The 17652-nt window shown below is 40.9% G+C and overlaps 1 protein-coding gene across 1 annotated transcript; it reads right to left on the bottom strand.

The window, feature by feature from the left end:
• Positions 1–15174: 15174 nt before the first annotated feature.
• LOC306969781 (E3 ubiquitin-protein ligase TRIM35-like) lies at positions 15175–17448 on the bottom strand (the record flags this gene model as incomplete). The annotated part of the gene is made up of 2 exons (XM_079582997.1): positions 15175–16113; positions 17017–17448. 2 exons carry the CDS (start codon positions 17446–17448, stop codon positions 15175–15177), a joined length of 1371 nt encoding a protein of 456 aa, XP_079439123.1.
• Between the last annotated feature and the right edge of the window lie 204 nt (positions 17449–17652).

The following is a 17652-nucleotide window of genomic DNA, read 5'->3' as shown; positions in this document are numbered from 1 at the left end:
TTCAGCTTTACACAAATCTGAAAGGCATGTGTAACGCCTCATTTGAAAGCTAAGACCTACAAAACTGATCTGATCTTTTTCCTTGTGTTGTCACAACTTTTCTTCACATTTATTTTCAATGTGTTTTTGTTGCTTTTTTGTCACACATATTTTGTTTATTTATTTAAATGTATTTCTTTATTTAGTATATTTATTTATTTATTTAATCTATTTATTTAATTGTTTAATTTATTCATTTAATGAATTTGTTTATTAATTTAATTCGTGGCCAAACCGCTTTTGCTTTGTTTTATGAATTTTATTTATTTAATTTATTTATTTATTCGATTAATGTATTTGTTTTATTTATTTAAATTATTTTATTTTATTTTATTAATTAGTTTTATTTATTCACTCTTTTTATTGGATGGGGACAACACATCCATGAACAATCATATATAGATCAAAACTGCTTGATTACATCTGTGTCTGTCCCGAGGTCAAAGGTCAACACAATATAAAACACAATATAAAACACAATATAAAACACAATAAAACACAATATAAAACACAATATAAACACAATATAAAAACGCAATATATAAAACACAATAAAAAACACAATATAAAACACAATATAAAAACGCAATATATAAAACACAATAAAAAACACAATATAAAACACAATATAAAAACACAATATAAAACACAATAAAACACAATATAAAACACAATATAAAAACACAATATAAAACACAATAAAACACAATATAAAACACAATATAAAACACAATATAAAACACAATATAAAACACAATATAAAACACAATATAAAAACACAATATAAAAACACAATATAAAACAATATAAAACAATATAAAACACAATATAAAACACAATAAAAAACACAATATAAAACACAATATAAAAACACAATATAAAACACAATATAAAACACAATATAAAAACACAATATAAAACACAATATAAAAACACAATATAAAAACACAATATAAAACACAATATAAAACACAATATAAAACACAATATAAAACACAACATAAAAACACAATATAAAACACAACATAAAACACAATATAAAACACAATATAAAACACAATAAAAAACACAATATAAAACACAACATAAAACACAATATAAAACACAACATAAAAACACAATATAAAACACAATATAAAACACAATATAAAACACAACATAAATCACAATATAAAATCACAATATAAAACACAATATAAAACACAATATAAAACACAATATAAAACACAATATAAAAACACAATATAAAAACACAATATAAAACAATATAAAACAATATAAAACACAATATAAAAACACAATATAAAAACACAATATAAAACAATATAAAACACAATATAAAACACAATAAAAAACACAATATAAAACACAACAAAACACAATATAAAACACAACAAAACACAATATAAAACACAACATAAAAACACAATATAAAACACAACATAAAACACAATATAAAACACAATATAAAACACAATATAAAACACAATATAAAACACAATATAAAAACACAATATAAAAACACAATATAAAACAATATAAAACACAATATAAAACACAATATAAAACACAATATAAAACACAACAAAACACAATATAAAACACAATATAAAACACAATATAAAAACACAATATAAAACACAATATAAAACACAATATAAAACACAATATAAAACACAATATAAAACATAATATAAAACACAATATAAAAACACAATATAAAAACACAATATAAAAACACAATATAAAACACAATATAAAAACACAATATAAAAACACAATATAAAAACACAATATAAAACACAATATAAAACACAATATAAAACACAATATAAAACAATATAAAACACAATATAAAACACATTATAAAACACAATATAAAAACACAACATAAAACACAACATAAAACACAATATAAAACACAATATAAAACACAATATAAAAACACAATATAAAACACAATATAAAAACACAATATAAAAACACAATATAAAACACAATATAAAACACAATATAAAAACACAATATAAAAACACAATATAAAACACAATATAAAACACAATAAAAAAACACAAAATAAAAACACAATATAAAACACATTATAAAAACACAAATTCATTTTATTTAAGCTGATCCCTGGACTGATTCACTTTGAGATGATGTTTAAGTTGTTCTAAGTCACACACTGACCTCCTCTGACGGGCACAGTTTGTCCTGATGTTGTTCTCCACTTCTCCTCCAGGGGGCGCTCTGGTGTGGAGACCCCTCACTGCTTCGTAAACAAGGCAACAGTTTTGAAACTTCATGAAATGTTTAAAGTTGAAGGACTCGTGTGGTTTATGTTCTGACCACCAGCTCTGACCTGACGTGTGATGGTGTCAGTGAAGGACTCGTGTGGTTTTTTATTTATTTATTTTTTATTATCTTTATTTGAATTGGGACAGTGCACATTAATCAACATGTGTTTCTTCAACATGTAAATGTGCAGAGTTAGCCATGTAGGCTAATTTTCATCCGTCGTCCCAGGGCAGGTTGATGTCATGACAGGACAAACACAGGCACAAACATACAGAGAAACACCATCACAGAGACATAACAAGACAGTGAATGATGAATGATAATATTAAATATGTAAAAAAAATAGGTAAATTCACAGATAAAAGATCAGAAAGGGACAAAACACAAAACACCACAATCTTCCACACAGAGAGACATGTATCAGTGGTGACTCTAGACCATGCTGTGTTCACATGTCTGACTGTCCAAAAGCCACTTCTTCACAGAGTTTCTCAAAGTGTGGAGTGAGGTCCGGTTCCTCAGGTTCCAGGAGTAGCTGCTCGTACTGAGGAGGCAGATTGTTTAGAAGAAGTCTTTCTAAATGGGATTTTACAGTCTCCTCTGCTGGATGAGCGTGTGTTTGTATTTACATTCAGCTGTATGAACTCTGTAATGGGGGCGGGGCTAGTCCATTTAGGGTTTTATAGACCATAATTACATCTGAACACATAAACAAATTTTCCCACTTTAAAAAATGATGTTTGGTAAAGACTTTACAGTCATGATAAGAATTGTTCTGTTTGTCTAATGTTTTTACTGCCTGATTATAAAGTCTTCCCACAGGCACAGTGTGGTCTGGCCTGAGACCAGCTCGTCAAACAGTCATTAATATGCGAGAGAATTGTGGTGTTTAGGTACAATTTTGAAGCATCAGTCGTTAAGTTATTTCTAATGTGTTTAAAATTCACTAAATTGAATTTAATTTTATTCCTCAATTTCTTTACATGTTTTTTAAATGATAATTGGGAATCCATGGTGACGCCTAAATACTTGTATTCTTGCACCACTTCTCCACCAGAACTATTGGGTCGCTCTCTTTGGTCGCCGACTTAGAGAAAAACATACACATAGTTTTGCATTTAAGTGTAATTTTGAATTTTTTAACCAATCGCAGACTGGCATCATAGCAGACGTCAGCTTCTCTGCAGCCAGTTTTTTCGTTTTTGCTTGAACATAAATGATGGTTTATGTCCTGACGTGTGATGGTGTCAGTGAAGGACTGTGTGGTTTATGACCTGATCATTAAAGAACTGCTCCACATTCTTCACGTCGTGTTAAACGGGTTCTTGTGGTTTGGAGCTGAGCCAGAGCAGCTCGGTCTGACTGAGGTGTGGCTCAGAAGTGTCACTTTAAGGACAGACTCAGAAGTGTGACTTTAAGGACAGACTCAGAAGTGTGACTTTAAGCACAGACTCAGAAGTGTGACTTTAAGGACAGACTCAGAAGTGTGACTTTAAGGACAGACTCAGAAGTGTGACTTTAAGGACAGGCTCAGAAGTGTGACTTTAAGGACAGGCTCAGAAGTGTGACTTTAAGGACAGGCTCAGAAGTGTGACTTTAAGGACAGGCTCAGAAGTGTGACTTTAAGGACAGGCTCAGAAGTGTGACTTTAAGGACAGGCTCAGAAGTGCGACTTTAAGGACAGGCTCAGAAGTGTGACTTTAAGGACAGACTCAGAAGTGTGACTTTAAGGCTCAGAAGTGTGACTTTAAGGACAGGCTCAGAAGTGTGACTTTAAGGACAGACTCAGAAGTGTGACTTTAAGGACAGACTCAGAAGTGTGACTTTAAGGACAGGCTCAGAAGTGTGACTTTAAGGACAGGCTCAGAAGTGCGACTTTAAGGACAGGCTCAGAAGTGTGACTTTAAGGACAGACTCAGAAGTGTGACTTTAAGGACAAAGCTCAGAAGTGTGACTTTAAGGACAGGCTCAGAAGTGTGACTTTAAGGACAGACTCAGAAGTGTGACTTTAAGGACAGACTCAGAAGTGTGACTTTAAGGACAGGCTCAGAAGTGTGACTTTAAGGACAGACTCAGAAGTGTGACTTTAAGGACAGGCTCAGAAGTGCGACTTTAAGGACAGGCTCAGAAGTGTGACTTTAAGGACAGGCTCAGAAGTGTGACTTTAAGGACAGGCTCAGAAGTGTGACTTTAAGGACAGGCTCAGAAGTGTGACTTTAAGGAGAGACTCAGAAGTGTGACTTTAAGGACAGGCTCAGAAGTGCGACTTTAAGGACAGGCTCAGAAGTGTGACTTTAAGGACAAAGCTCAGAAGTGTGACTTTAAGGACAAAGCTCAGAAGTGTGACTTTAAGGACAAAGCTCAGAAGTGTGACTTTAAGGACAGACTCAGAAGTGTGACTTTAAGGAGAGACTCAGAAGTGTGACTTTAAGGACAGGCTCAGAAGTGTGACTTTAAGGACAGACTCAGAAGTGTGACTTTAAGGATGAGACTCAGAAGTGTGACTTTAAGGACAGGCTCAGAAGTGTCACTTTAAGGACAGAGTCAGAAGTGTGACTTTAAGGACAGACTCAGAAGTGTGACTTTAAGGACAGACTCAGAAGTGTGACTTTAAGGACAGGCTCAGAAGTGTGACTTTAAGGACAGACTCAGAAGTGTGACTTTAAGGACAGGCTCAGAAGTGTGACTTTAAGAACAGGCTCAGAAGTGTGACTTTAAGGACAGACTCAGAAGTGTGACTTTAAGGACAGACTCAGAAGTGTGACTTTAAGGACAGACTCAGAAGTGTGACTTTAAGGACAGACTCAGAAGTGTGACTTTAAGGACAGACTCAGAAGTGTGACTTTAAGGACAGACTCAGAAGTGTGACTTTAAGGACAGGCTCAGAAGTGTCACTTTAAGGACAGAGTCAGAAGTGTGACTTTAAGGACAGACTCAGAAGTGTGACTTTAAGGACAGGCTCAGAAGTGTGACTTTAAGGACAGACTCAGAAGTGTGACTTTAAGGACAGGCTCAGAAGTGTGACTTTAAGGACAGACTCAGAAGTGTGACTTTAAGGACAGACTCAGAAGTGTGACTTTAAGGACAGACTCAGAAGTGTGACTTTAAGGACAGACTCAGAAGTGTGACTTTAAGGACAGACTCAGAAGTGTGACTTTAAGGACAGACTCAGAAGTGTGACTTTAAGGACAGACTCAGAAGTGTGACTTTAAGGACAGACTCAGAAGTGTGACTTTAAGGACAGACTCAGAAGTGTGACTTTAAGGACAGACTCAGAAGTGTGACTTTAAGGACAGACTCAGAAGTGTGACTTTAAGGACAGACTCAGAAGTGTGACTTTAAGGACAGACTCAGAAGTGTGACTTTAAGGACAGACTCAGAAGTGTGACTTTAAGGACAGGCTCAGAAGTGTGACTTTAAGGACAGACTCAGAAGTGTGACTTTAAGGACAGACTCAGAAGTGTGACTTTAAGGACAGGCTCAGAAGTGTGACTTTAAGGACAGACTCAGAAGTGTGACTTTAAGGACAGACTCAGAAGTGTGACTTTAAGGACAAAGCTCAGAAGTGTGACTTTAAGGACGAAGCTCAGAAGTGTGACTTTAAGGACAGGCTCAGAAGTGTGACTTTAAGGACAGGCTCAGAAGTGTGACTTTAAGGACAGACTCAGAAGTGTGACTTTAAGGACAGGCTCAGAAGTGTGACTTTAAGGACAGACTCAGAAGTGTGACTTTAAGGACAGACTCAGAAGTGTGACTTTAAGGACAGGCTCAGAAGTGTGACTTTAAGGACAGACTCAGAAGTGTGACTTTAAGGACAGACTCAGAAGTGTGACTTTAAGGACAGACTCAGAAGTGTGACTTTAAGGACAAAGCTCAGAAGTGTGACTTTAAGGACGAAGCTCAGAAGTGTGACTTTAAGGACAGGCTCAGAAGTGCGACTTTAAGGACAAAGCTCAGAAGTGTGACTTTAAGGACAGACTCAGAAGTGTGACTTTAAGGACAGACTCAGAAGTGTGACTTTAAGGACAAAGCTCAGAAGTGTGACTTTAAGGCTCAGAAGTGTGACTTTAAGGACAGACTCAGAAGTGTGACTTTAAGGACAGGCTCAGAAGTGTGACTTTAAGGACAGACTCAGAAGTGTGACTTTAAGGACAGACTCAGAAGTGTGACTTTAAGGACAGGCTCAGAAGTGTGACTTTAAGGACAGACTCAGAAGTGTGACTTTAAGGACAGACTCAGAAGTGTGACTTTAAGGACAGGCTCAGAAGTGTGACTTTAAGGACAGGCTCAGAAGTGTGACTTTAAGGACAGACTCAGAAGTGTGACTTTAAGGACAGGCTCAGAAGTGTGACTTTAAGGACAGACTCAGAAGTGTGACTTTAAGGACAGACTCAGAAGTGTGACTTTAAGGACAGACTCAGAAGTGTGACTTTAAGGACAGACTCAGAAGTGTGACTTTAAGGACAGACTCAGAAGTGTGACTTTAAGGACAGGCTCAGAAGTGTGACTTTAAGGACAGACTCAGAAGTGTGACTTTAAGGAGAGACTCAGAAGTGTGACTTTAAGGACAGGCTCAGAAGTGTGACTTTACGGACAGACTCAGAAGTGTGACTTTAAGGACAGACTCAGAAGTGTGACTTTAAGGACAGACTCAGAAGTGTGACTTTAAGGACAGACTCAGAAGTGTGACTTTAAGGACAGGCTCAGAAGTGTGACTTTAAGGACAGACTCAGAAGTGTGACTTTAAGGACAGACTCAGAAGTGTGACTTTAAGGACAGGCTCAGAAGTGTGACTTTAAGGACAGACTCAGAAGTGTGACTTTAAGGACAGGCTCAGAAGTGTGACTTTAAGGACAGACTCAGAAGTGTGACTTTAAGGACAGGCTCAGAAGTGTGACTTTAAGGACAGACTCAGAAGTGTGACTTTAAGGACAGACTCAGAAGTGTGACTTTAAGGACAGGCTCAGAAGTGTGACTTTAAGGACAGACTCAGAAGTGTGACTTTAAGGACAGACTCAGAAGTGTGACTTTAAGGACGAAGCTCAGAAGTGTGACTTTAAGGACGAAGCTCAGAAGTGTGACTTTAAGGAGAGACTCAGAAGTGTCACTTTAAGGACAGACTCAGAAGTGTGACTTTAAGGACAGACTCAGAAGTGTGACTTTAAGGACAGACTCAGAAGTGTGACTTTAAGGACAGGCTCAGAAGTGTGACTTTAAGGACAGACTCAGAAGTGTGACTTTAAGGACAGACTCAGAAGTGTGACTTTAAGGACAGGCTCAGAAGTGTGACTTTAAGGACGAAGCTGCCTCTGTTTCTGTCCGTTTGCTCAGGTTTTCAGATGCTCCTCATGAGCCTCAAACTGAGAACAAAGAGCAATAGAAAAGTGACAAAAAGCGATGAAAATATGGCATAAATGTGATGCAAATCCAACAGTGGGATTTTAGTGAGTTTCGTAGGCCTTAGCTTTCAAATGACTGTTAACTCTCATCATTGTAAACACTGATGAGGACGTGCACAGCTCGAACAGAGAGGAGACTTTCCTCAGATGAGCTTTTTAACATCACGACCGTCCTGAACAGAGGCTGGAGGCTCAGACCAGAGGGACAACTGCAGGAGCAGCTTTCACCTCAGAGCGGGCCACATCCGGCCACATCCGGCCAATTACAGCCCCCGGGCCACATCCGGCCACATCCGGCCACATCCGGCCAGTTACAGCCCGCGGGCCACATCTGGCCACATCCGGCCAGTTACAGCCCGCGGGCCACATCCGGCCACATCCGGCCACATCCGGCCAGTTACAGCCCGCGGGCCACATCCGGCCACATCCGGCCACATCCGGCCAATTACAGCCCGCGGGCCACATCCGGCCACATCCGGCCAATTACAGCCCCCGGGCCACATCCGGCCACATCCGGCCAATTACAGCCCGCGGGCCACATCCGGCCAGTTAAACTGAGGAGCTTCTCACTTCTCTGAAGACAGAAAATAGAACGATCTGTAAACACATAAACAGCGCCCTCTTGTGTTCAGACCCGGGCACTGCATGACAGGCCCGGGTTGTTTTGCTCTAGATCAGGGGTGCCCAAAGTGGGGCCCGCGGGCCAAATTTGGCCCGCCGAAACAATTCTGTTGTCCCGCCAGAGAGTGACCTACAGAGTGACCTACTTTTGCGCTGCGTGTGGTTAATACTAATACTCTTCCATTCATTCTCAAAGGTAAATATGGATGCAGTACACTTTTTGACCACCAGCGTCAAATTGGGGGCGCTGTTTCACTCCTTTCACAAAGTGAAGGAAACACTGTTGTGGTGTCTTGGTATTTATCAATCACAGAGCTTTGTAGCATCAACTTTCACAGTTTTCCAACTTTTTTTGCAAAGGTTGTTATGTCAACAACAGTATATGTTAAAAATGTACTTATAAAAGAATTGATGCTGAACTGACACTTTCAAAATAATCTCATGTGGCATTTTCTTTGAGTGAACGAATGAGGTAAAGTTATTGTAGGTGCTGTAGATGCAGGTGATTTCTTTTTTTTTTTACACTAAATTGCTACAATGGTTGATTTTGTTCTACTAAAACTAGGCTTTTGCCATAGTTACCATTTATTTTAATATAGCATGTTAATTGCATAGATAGAAACAAATGCAAACGTAGGCTATCGAAAACAATAAAAGTAAATAAAATAAAGTAACTTTATAATTTGCAGTTATATGTGTTTTTCGTGCTTGACATCGCCATGTTTGGCCCGCGACTCAGGGGCACTTTTTCATTTTGGCCTCGGAGACAAAAAGTTTGGGCCCCCCTGCTCTAGATCCTGCTGTTGTTTCAGCCTCTTACTTAGGCAACCTCAGGCCCGGGGGCCAAATCCGGCCCTCCACACAGAACCTCTGGCCCCCAAAATGATTTTGAGAAATATTTTTATGCAAATATGGGATCAGATTCTAACAGTGGGAGGAATATTGTGGGTGTGTTTAAAACATGTCCTGGCAGAGCCTCTGCCGGAGGCGGGTTCTCCTGACGCGGCGGCGAGGTCTGTGCGGAACCATGTGTGGGAAGCGTCATGTGACCTTTACTCACATGGATCATGGAAAACATGATTCTCAACATGTGGGTCGCGGGTCTATAGGACAGTTTCTACATGTTCGAAATCCACACAGTAATCTTCACTTTACTGTGCGGATGCCAAACTACTCCTGGTATTATTACGCCTTACAATATAGTCCCCCCTTTTATCCGCTTAGAAAATCCACATTGTTTAATTTTGTGTAATTATACTTTGTAGTGGAACACTTCACGTAACCATATTTAAATAGGGAAAACGTGGAAGAGCTTGGTAGCTTCTATCTTGACCTGTTTTGGAGCTATAGAGGAGAGAGGGAGAGGCTAAATGCTAACGCCGTCTGTGCTGTGTTTACGTGACTGAAGATCAGACAGGTCCTAAAGAACTCGTCACAGCTCAGGTAAGAACATATCTCAGTGTGGAGAAACACTGGCCTGTTCCTTTAAACACGAGGTTCTTTAACACGAGGTTCTTAAACACGAGGTTCTTAAACACGAGGTTCTTAAACACGAGGTTCTTAAACACGAGGTTCTTAAACACGAGGTTCTTGAACACGAGGTTCTTAAACACGAGGTTCTTAAACACGAGGTTCTTGAACACGAGGTTCTTAAACACGAGGTTCTTAAACACGAGGTTCTTGAACACGAGGTTCTTAAACACGAGGTTCTTAAACACGAGGTTCTTAAACACGAGGTTCTTAAACACGAGGTTCTTCTTAAACACGAGGTTCTTTAACACGAGGTTCTTAAACACGAGGTTCTTGAACACAAGGTTCTTAAACACGAGGTTCTTCAACACGAGGTTCTTGAACACGAGGTTCTTAAACACGAGGTTCTTCTTAAACACGAGGTTCTTAAACACGAGGTTCTTGAACACGAGGTTCTTAAACACGAGGTTCTTAAACACGAGGTTCTTAAACACGAGGTTCTTAAACACGAGGTTCTTAAACACGAGGTTCTTCTTAAACACGAGGTTCTTAAACACGAGGTTCTTGAACACGAGGTTCTTAAACACGAGGTTCTTAAACACGAGGTTCTTAAACACGAGGTTCTTCTTAAACACGAGGTTCTTAAACACGAGGTTCTTCTTAAACACGAGGTTCTTTAACACGAGGTTCTTAAACACGAGGTTCTTAAACACGAGGTTCTTAAACACGAGGTTCTTAAACACGAGGTTCTTGAACACGAGGTTCTTAAACACGAGGTTCTTAAACACGAGGTTCTTAAACACGAGGTTCTTCTTAAACACGAGGTTCTTGAACACGAGGTTCTTAAACACGAGGTTCTTGAACACGAGGTTCTTGAACACGAGGTTCTTCTTAAACACACGAGGTTCTTGAACACGAGGTTCTTAAACACGAGGTTCTTCTTAAACACGAGGTTCTTAAACACGAGGTTCTTCTTAAACACGAGGTTCTTAAACACGAGGTTCTTGAACACGAGGTTCTTTAACACGAGGTTCTTTAACACGAGGTTCTTAAACACGAGGTTCTTGAACACGAGGTTCTTAAACACGAGGTTCTTGAACACGAGGTTCTTCTTAAACACGAGGTTCTTAAACACGAGGTTCTTAAACACGAGGTTCTTGAACACGAGGTTCTTGAACACGAGGTTCTTAAACACGAGGTTCTTAAACACGAGGTTCTTCTTAAACACGAGGTTCTTCAACACGAGGTTCTTAAACACGAGGTTCTTCAACACGAGGTTCTTCTTAAACACGAGGTTCTTAAACACGAGGTTCTTCAACACGAGGTTCTTAAACACGAGGTTCTTCTTAAACACGAGGTTCTTAAACACGAGGTTCTTAAACACGAGGTTCTTTAACACGAGGTTCTTAAACACGAGGTTCTTGAACACGAGGTTCTTAAACACGAGGTTCTTCTTAAACACGAGGTTCTTCTTAAACACGAGGTTCTTAAACACGAGGTTCTTAAACACGAGGTTCTTTAACACGAGGTTCTTAAACACGAGGTTCTTGAACACGAGGTTCTTAAACACGAGGTTCTTGAACACGAGGTTCTTGAACACGAGGTTCTTCTTAAACACACGAGGTTCTTGAACACGAGGTTCTTAAACACGAGGTTCTTCTTAAACACGAGGTTCTTAAACACGAGGTTCTTGAACACGAGGTTCTTTAACACGAGGTTCTTTAACACGAGGTTCTTAAACACGAGGTTCTTGAACACGAGGTTCTTAAACACGAGGTTCTTGAACACGAGGTTCTTCTTAAACACGAGGTTCTTAAACACGAGGTTCTTAAACACGAGGTTCTTGAACACGAGGTTCTTGAACACGAGGTTCTTAAACACGAGGTTCTTAAACACGAGGTTCTTGAACACGAGGTTCTTTAACACGAGGTTCTTAAACACGAGGTTCTTGAACACGAGGTTCTTAAACACGAGGTTCTTGAACACGAGGTTCTTAAACACGAGGTTCTTCTTAAACACGAGGTTCTTCTTAAACACGAGGTTCTTAAACACGAGGTTCTTAAACACGAGGTTCTTTAACACGAGGTTCTTAAACACGAGGTTCTTGAACACGAGGTTCTTAAACACGAGGTTCTTGAACACGAGGTTCTTGAACACGAGGTTCTTCTTAAACACACGAGGTTCTTGAACACGAGGTTCTTAAACACGAGGTTCTTCTTAAACACGAGGTTCTTAAACACGAGGTTCTTGAACACGAGGTTCTTTAACACGAGGTTCTTTAACACGAGGTTCTTAAACACGAGGTTCTTGAACACGAGGTTCTTAAACACGAGGTTCTTGAACACGAGGTTCTTCTTAAACACGAGGTTCTTAAACACGAGGTTCTTAAACACGAGGTTCTTGAACACGAGGTTCTTGAACACGAGGTTCTTAAACACGAGGTTCTTAAACACGAGGTTCTTGAACACGAGGTTCTTTAACACGAGGTTCTTAAACACGAGGTTCTTGAACACGAGGTTCTTAAACACGAGGTTCTTAAACACGAGGTTCTTTAACACGAGGTTCTTCAACACGAGGTTCTTTAACACGAGGTTCTTAAACACGAGGTTCTTAAACACGAGGTTCTTAAACACGAGGTTCTTCAACACGAGGTTCTTAAACACAAGGTTCTTAAACACGAGGTTCTTGAACACGAGGTTCTTAAACACGAGGTTCTTTAACACGAGGTTCTTGAACACGAGGTTCTTAAACACGAGGTTCTTAAACACGAGGTTCTTGAACACGAGGTTCTTAAACACGAGGTTCTTAAACACGAGGTTCTTAAACACGAGGTTCTTCAACACGAGGTTCTTAAACACAAGGTTCTTAAACACGAGGTTCTTGAACACGAGGTTCTTAAACACGAGGTTCTTTAACACGAGGTTCTTCAACACGAGGTTCTTAAACACAAGGTTCTTAAACACGAGGTTCTTGAACACGAGGTTCTTAAACACGAGGTTCTTGAACACGAGGTTCTTAAACACGAGGTTCTTAAACACGAGGTTCTTAAACACGAGGTTCTTGAACACGAGGTTCTTAAACACGAGGTTCTTAAACACGAGGTTCTTGAACACGAGGTTCTTTAACACGAGGTTCTTAAACACGAGGTTCTTTAACACGAGGTTCTTAAACACGAGGTTCTTTAACACGAGGTTCTTAAACACGAGGTTCTTAAACACGAGGTTCTTAAACACGAGGTTCTTAAACACGAGGTTCTTTAACACGAGGTTCTTAAACACGAGGTTCTTGAACACGAGGTTCTTTAACACGAGGTTCTTAAACACGAGGTTCTTGAACACGAGGTTCTTTAACACGAGGTTCTTAAACACGAGGTTCTTTAACACGAGGTTCTTGAACACGAGGTTCTTTAACACGAGGTTCTTTAACACGAGGTTCTTAAACACGAGGTTCTTTAACACGAGGTTCTTTAACACGAGGTTCTTAAACACGAGGTTCTTTAACACGAGGTTCTTAAACACGAGGTTCTTAAACACAAGGTTCTTAAACACGAGGTTCTTGAACACGAGGTTCTTTAACACGAGGTTCTTGAACACGAGGTTCTTGAACACGAGGTTCTTGAACACGAGGTTCTTAAACACGAGGTTCTTCCCTCGGGGTTTGGCGATGATTAAAGTCGACCCTCAGCACACACGTGCCGCCCCGGCTCTGAAGAACACATAAATAACTGTTCTCTTCACTGTGGAACTGGGCTCTGTGTGACCTCACTGGTAGTTTCGTGATTCGTGGTCATTTCCAGACCGACCACCAGGTGGCGTTGTCTCAGTCACCTGATTGTACACTTTAGTTTAATAAAGTGACCGCCCTGTCACAGGATGAAAGAGTTCCAGAATAAAGCCGACAGTGAAGGGAGAGACTTCAGGTGAGACTCCAGATGTTTCCTCCAGCTGTTTCTGAGGAATCACAAACATGTGGCTTAAAGGACGGAGATCGATCGATAATAATGCTCAGTATTGTGTTTCTTTACTTTCTTCAATGGTGGAAAGTCAGTTTTACTTCACTACATTTAGAGCTGTATCTGTACTTTTACTCCAATATATTTTTAAATTGGGTTAAACGTAAAAGTATTTTCAAACTGACCTTTCTATTCGAATTGGTTTAGTCCCAGTTTAGACTTGGTTTAGTGGTTTACTCCTTTAGACCTGGTTTAAATGATGAAAACTGCTAAATGATTGAAATAATAACTGATGCTAACTGATGCTAACTGATGCTAACTGATGCTAACTGATGCTAACTGAAGCTAGCTGAAGCTGACTGATGCTAACTGAGGCTAACTGAAGCTAACTGATGCTAACTGATGCTAACTGAAGCTAGCTGAAGCTGACTGATAATAACTGATGCTAACTGATGCTAGCTGAAGCTGACTGATGCTAACTGAGGCTAACTGAAGCTAACTGATGCTAACTGATGCTAACTGATGCTAACTGATGCTAACTGAAGCTAGCTGAAGCTGACTGATAATAACTGATGCTAACTGATGCTAACTGATGCTATCTGATGCTAACTGATGCCAACAGATGCTAAATGATGCTAGCTGAAGCTAACTGATGCTAACTAGTGATTACTGAAGCTGACTGATGCTAACTGAAGCTAACTGATGCTAACTGATGCTAACTGATGCTAACTGATGCTAACTGATGCTAACTGAAGCTAGCTGAAGCTGACTGATGCTAACTGATGCTAACTGATGCTAACTGATGCTAACTGATGATAACTGATGATAACTGATGCTAACTGATGCTATCTGATAATAACTGATGCCAATAGATGCTAAATGATGCTAGCTGAAGCTAACTGATGCTAACTAGTGATTACTGAAGCTGACTGATGCTAACTGATGCTAACTGATGCTAACAAAATGCTAACTGATGCTAGCTGAAGCTAACTGATGCTAACTGATGCTAACTGAAGCTAGCTGATGCTAGCTGATGCTAACTGAAGCTGACTGATGCTAACTGAAGCTAACTGATGCTAACTGATGCTAACTGAAGCTAGCTGATGCTAACTGATGCCAACTGATGCTATCTGATGCTAACTGATGCTAACAGAGGCTAACTGATGCTAAATTAACAGGAAAAGTACACTGAAGCTAATGCTAGCGTACTCTAACGTCCACATACGTCAGGATCGAACGCCGCTGCTTCTTCTCATCACTATGGAACACCTGATGTTCCTCCTGCACATCTGGACCATGAAGCTCATAAAGCAGGTAAAACACAGAAGAACATCACAATAAACACATTCACCTTTTATTGTTTCTTTTTCACTGACAAACACAGAGCTGTAGGTTCTACTCTGTCACAGTGATGTTCCTCGGTAAGATCTTCAGAGGAACATCTTCATCTTCTGTGTAAAAATATGGTCTCAGTCCCTCAGAGATGAACCCTGTGACTGTGTGGAGGTCTGTGTTTGTGTCGGGGTCAGTGAAGGTCAGTGTTTTTGTGCCAAAGTCCAGCTTCACTCGGACTCTCTGCAGCTTCTTCTTCACTGAGAGACTTTTGAGTCCGTTTGAAGGAGAATAGGTCGAGTAATAACAATTTTTGAAACGTAGGAACCAACCTCTCTCCACAGTGACCTCTCCATCCTGTACAAACTCATTCACACCCACAGACCAGAGCTTCTCCCCGACCTCCACGTCCCAGCTGTGAGTCCCTGAGACAAACTTCTCAGATCCAAGAACACAATAATTTCCTCTTCTCCCTGGATTCTGTGGGACCTCCTGACCTCCTCCTCGTCTCACTGAGCTCAGATCTTCAGACAGGATCATACGAGGTCCTGCAGTGTTTGGATCCAGAATCACAGGGTAGAACTGCACCAGGCTCTTCATGTTCCTCCAGATGTTGAAGCCCAGGTTGCCCAGATGTTTGGCCTGGTCTATCAGAGCTCCTGGTCCCATGTCCTCCACCAGGGGGCGCTGCTGCAGCCTCTTTGCTGCAGTCTTGTACTGGAGCAGGAAGGAGGCGTCTGCTGCTCTCAGCAGCTCCTCTGTCTCTGAGACGCTCTGGGACACGGCCTCCATGTCTCTGCTCACGGCCGCCATCATGTCCTTCATCCTCTGAGTCTTCTGCTCCTCTTCCTCCCTCAGAGCCTTCATCCTGGACTCTTCCTCCTCCCTCAGGAACTGGTGCAGCTTCTCAAACTGAGCTCTGATCTGTGTCTGAGCGCGTCGGGCCTGGGCCGTGATATGAGCCTCTGAAGACTCCAACTGTGCTCTGCTCCGAGCCAGGACCTGAGGAGAAACATCAGAGAGAGCTAGAAAGAACCAGGACCTGAGGAGAAACATCAGAGAGAGTTAGAAAGAACCAGGACCTGAGGAGAAACATCAGAGAGAGTTAGAAAGAACCAGGACCTGAGGAGAAACATCAGAGAGAGTTAGAAAGAACCAGGACCTGAGGAGAAACATCAGAGAGAGTTAGAAAGAACCAGGACCTGAGGAGAAACATCAGAGAGAGTTAGAAAGAACCAGGACCTGAGGAGAAACATCAGAGAGAGTTAGAAAGAACCAGGACCTGAGGAGAAACATCAGAGAGAGTTAGAAAGAACCAGGACCTGAGGAGAAACATCAGAGAGAGTTAGAGTTAGTTACCTTCAGGTTCTCCTGTACAGGTGTGAGGTCTCTAACCTTCAGGTTCTCCTGTACAGGTGTGAGGTCTCTAACCTTCAGGTTCTCCTGTACAGGTGTGAGGTCTCTTACCTTCAGGTTCTCCTGTACAGGTGTGAGGTCTCTTACCTTCAGGTTCTCCTGTACAGGTGTGAGGTCTCTTACCTTCAGGTTCTCCTGTACAGGTGTGAGGTCTCTAACCTTCAGGTTCTCCTGTACAGGTGTGAGGTCTCTTACCTTCAGGTTCTCCTGTACAGGTGTGAGGTCTCTAACCTTCAGGTTCTCCTGTACAGGTGTGAGGTCTCTAACCTTCAGGTTCTCCTGTACAGGTGTGAGGTCTCTAACCTTCAGGTTCTCCTGTACAGGTGTGAGGTCTCTAACCTTCAGGTTCTCCTGTACAGGTGTGAGGTCTCTTACCTTCAGGTTCTCCCGTACAGGTGTGAGGTCTCTTACCTTCAGGTTCTCCTGTACAGGTGTGAGGTCTCTTACCTTCAGGTTCTCCTGTACAGGTGTGAGGTCTCTTACCTTCAGGTTCTCCTGTACAGGTGTGAGGTCTCTCCTCAGCTGCTCTCTCAGCTCCTGAGCCGCCTCCTCGATGGGTGTGAAGCTGTGGTCTTTGTGAGTCCTGGAGTCTCTACAGACCAGGCAGACCAGGTCCTGATGGTCCTCACAGAAGAGCCGCAGCTTCTCAGAGTGAAGACTGCACTCAGGCTGTGCTGGAGATGGAGATGTTTGTCTTCTCTCCTCTGTGAACGTCTCCACCAGGTTCTTCAGGGTGAGGCTCAGTGATGGATCCATGGAGATCTTGCTCTTACAGACTGGACAGGTCTTCAGGGGTTTGTCCTTCCACCAGTTCTCCAAACAGACCTTACAGAAGCTGTGGCTGCAGCTCAGAACCACAGGATCTCTGAAGAGCTCACAGCAGATGGGACAGCTCAGGTCCTGCTCCAGTCTGGACGCCATGATGATCCACCTGAAGCCACAGAGAGAGGAGCACATTTATGGAACCGAAAATCTAAGAGACTCAAACCACAAAAACAAACAAACACAGAGTTTAGACTCAGAGGGAAATAAATCCTAAATCTGATGGTTTTGTTTGAATTTTCCTAAATCTGTAAATAAATAATGAAATAAAAATGTATAAAGTTTTAGAGCCTGAGAGAGCGG

This window comes from Gobius niger (genome assembly GCF_951799975.1).
Source record: "Gobius niger genome assembly, contig: SUPER_10_unloc_2, whole genome shotgun sequence".
Taxonomy (NCBI): domain Eukaryota; kingdom Metazoa; phylum Chordata; class Actinopteri; order Gobiiformes; family Gobiidae; genus Gobius; species Gobius niger.
Note: the sequence above shows the minus strand (reverse complement) of the source record. Positions and strands in the feature narration are given on the sequence as shown.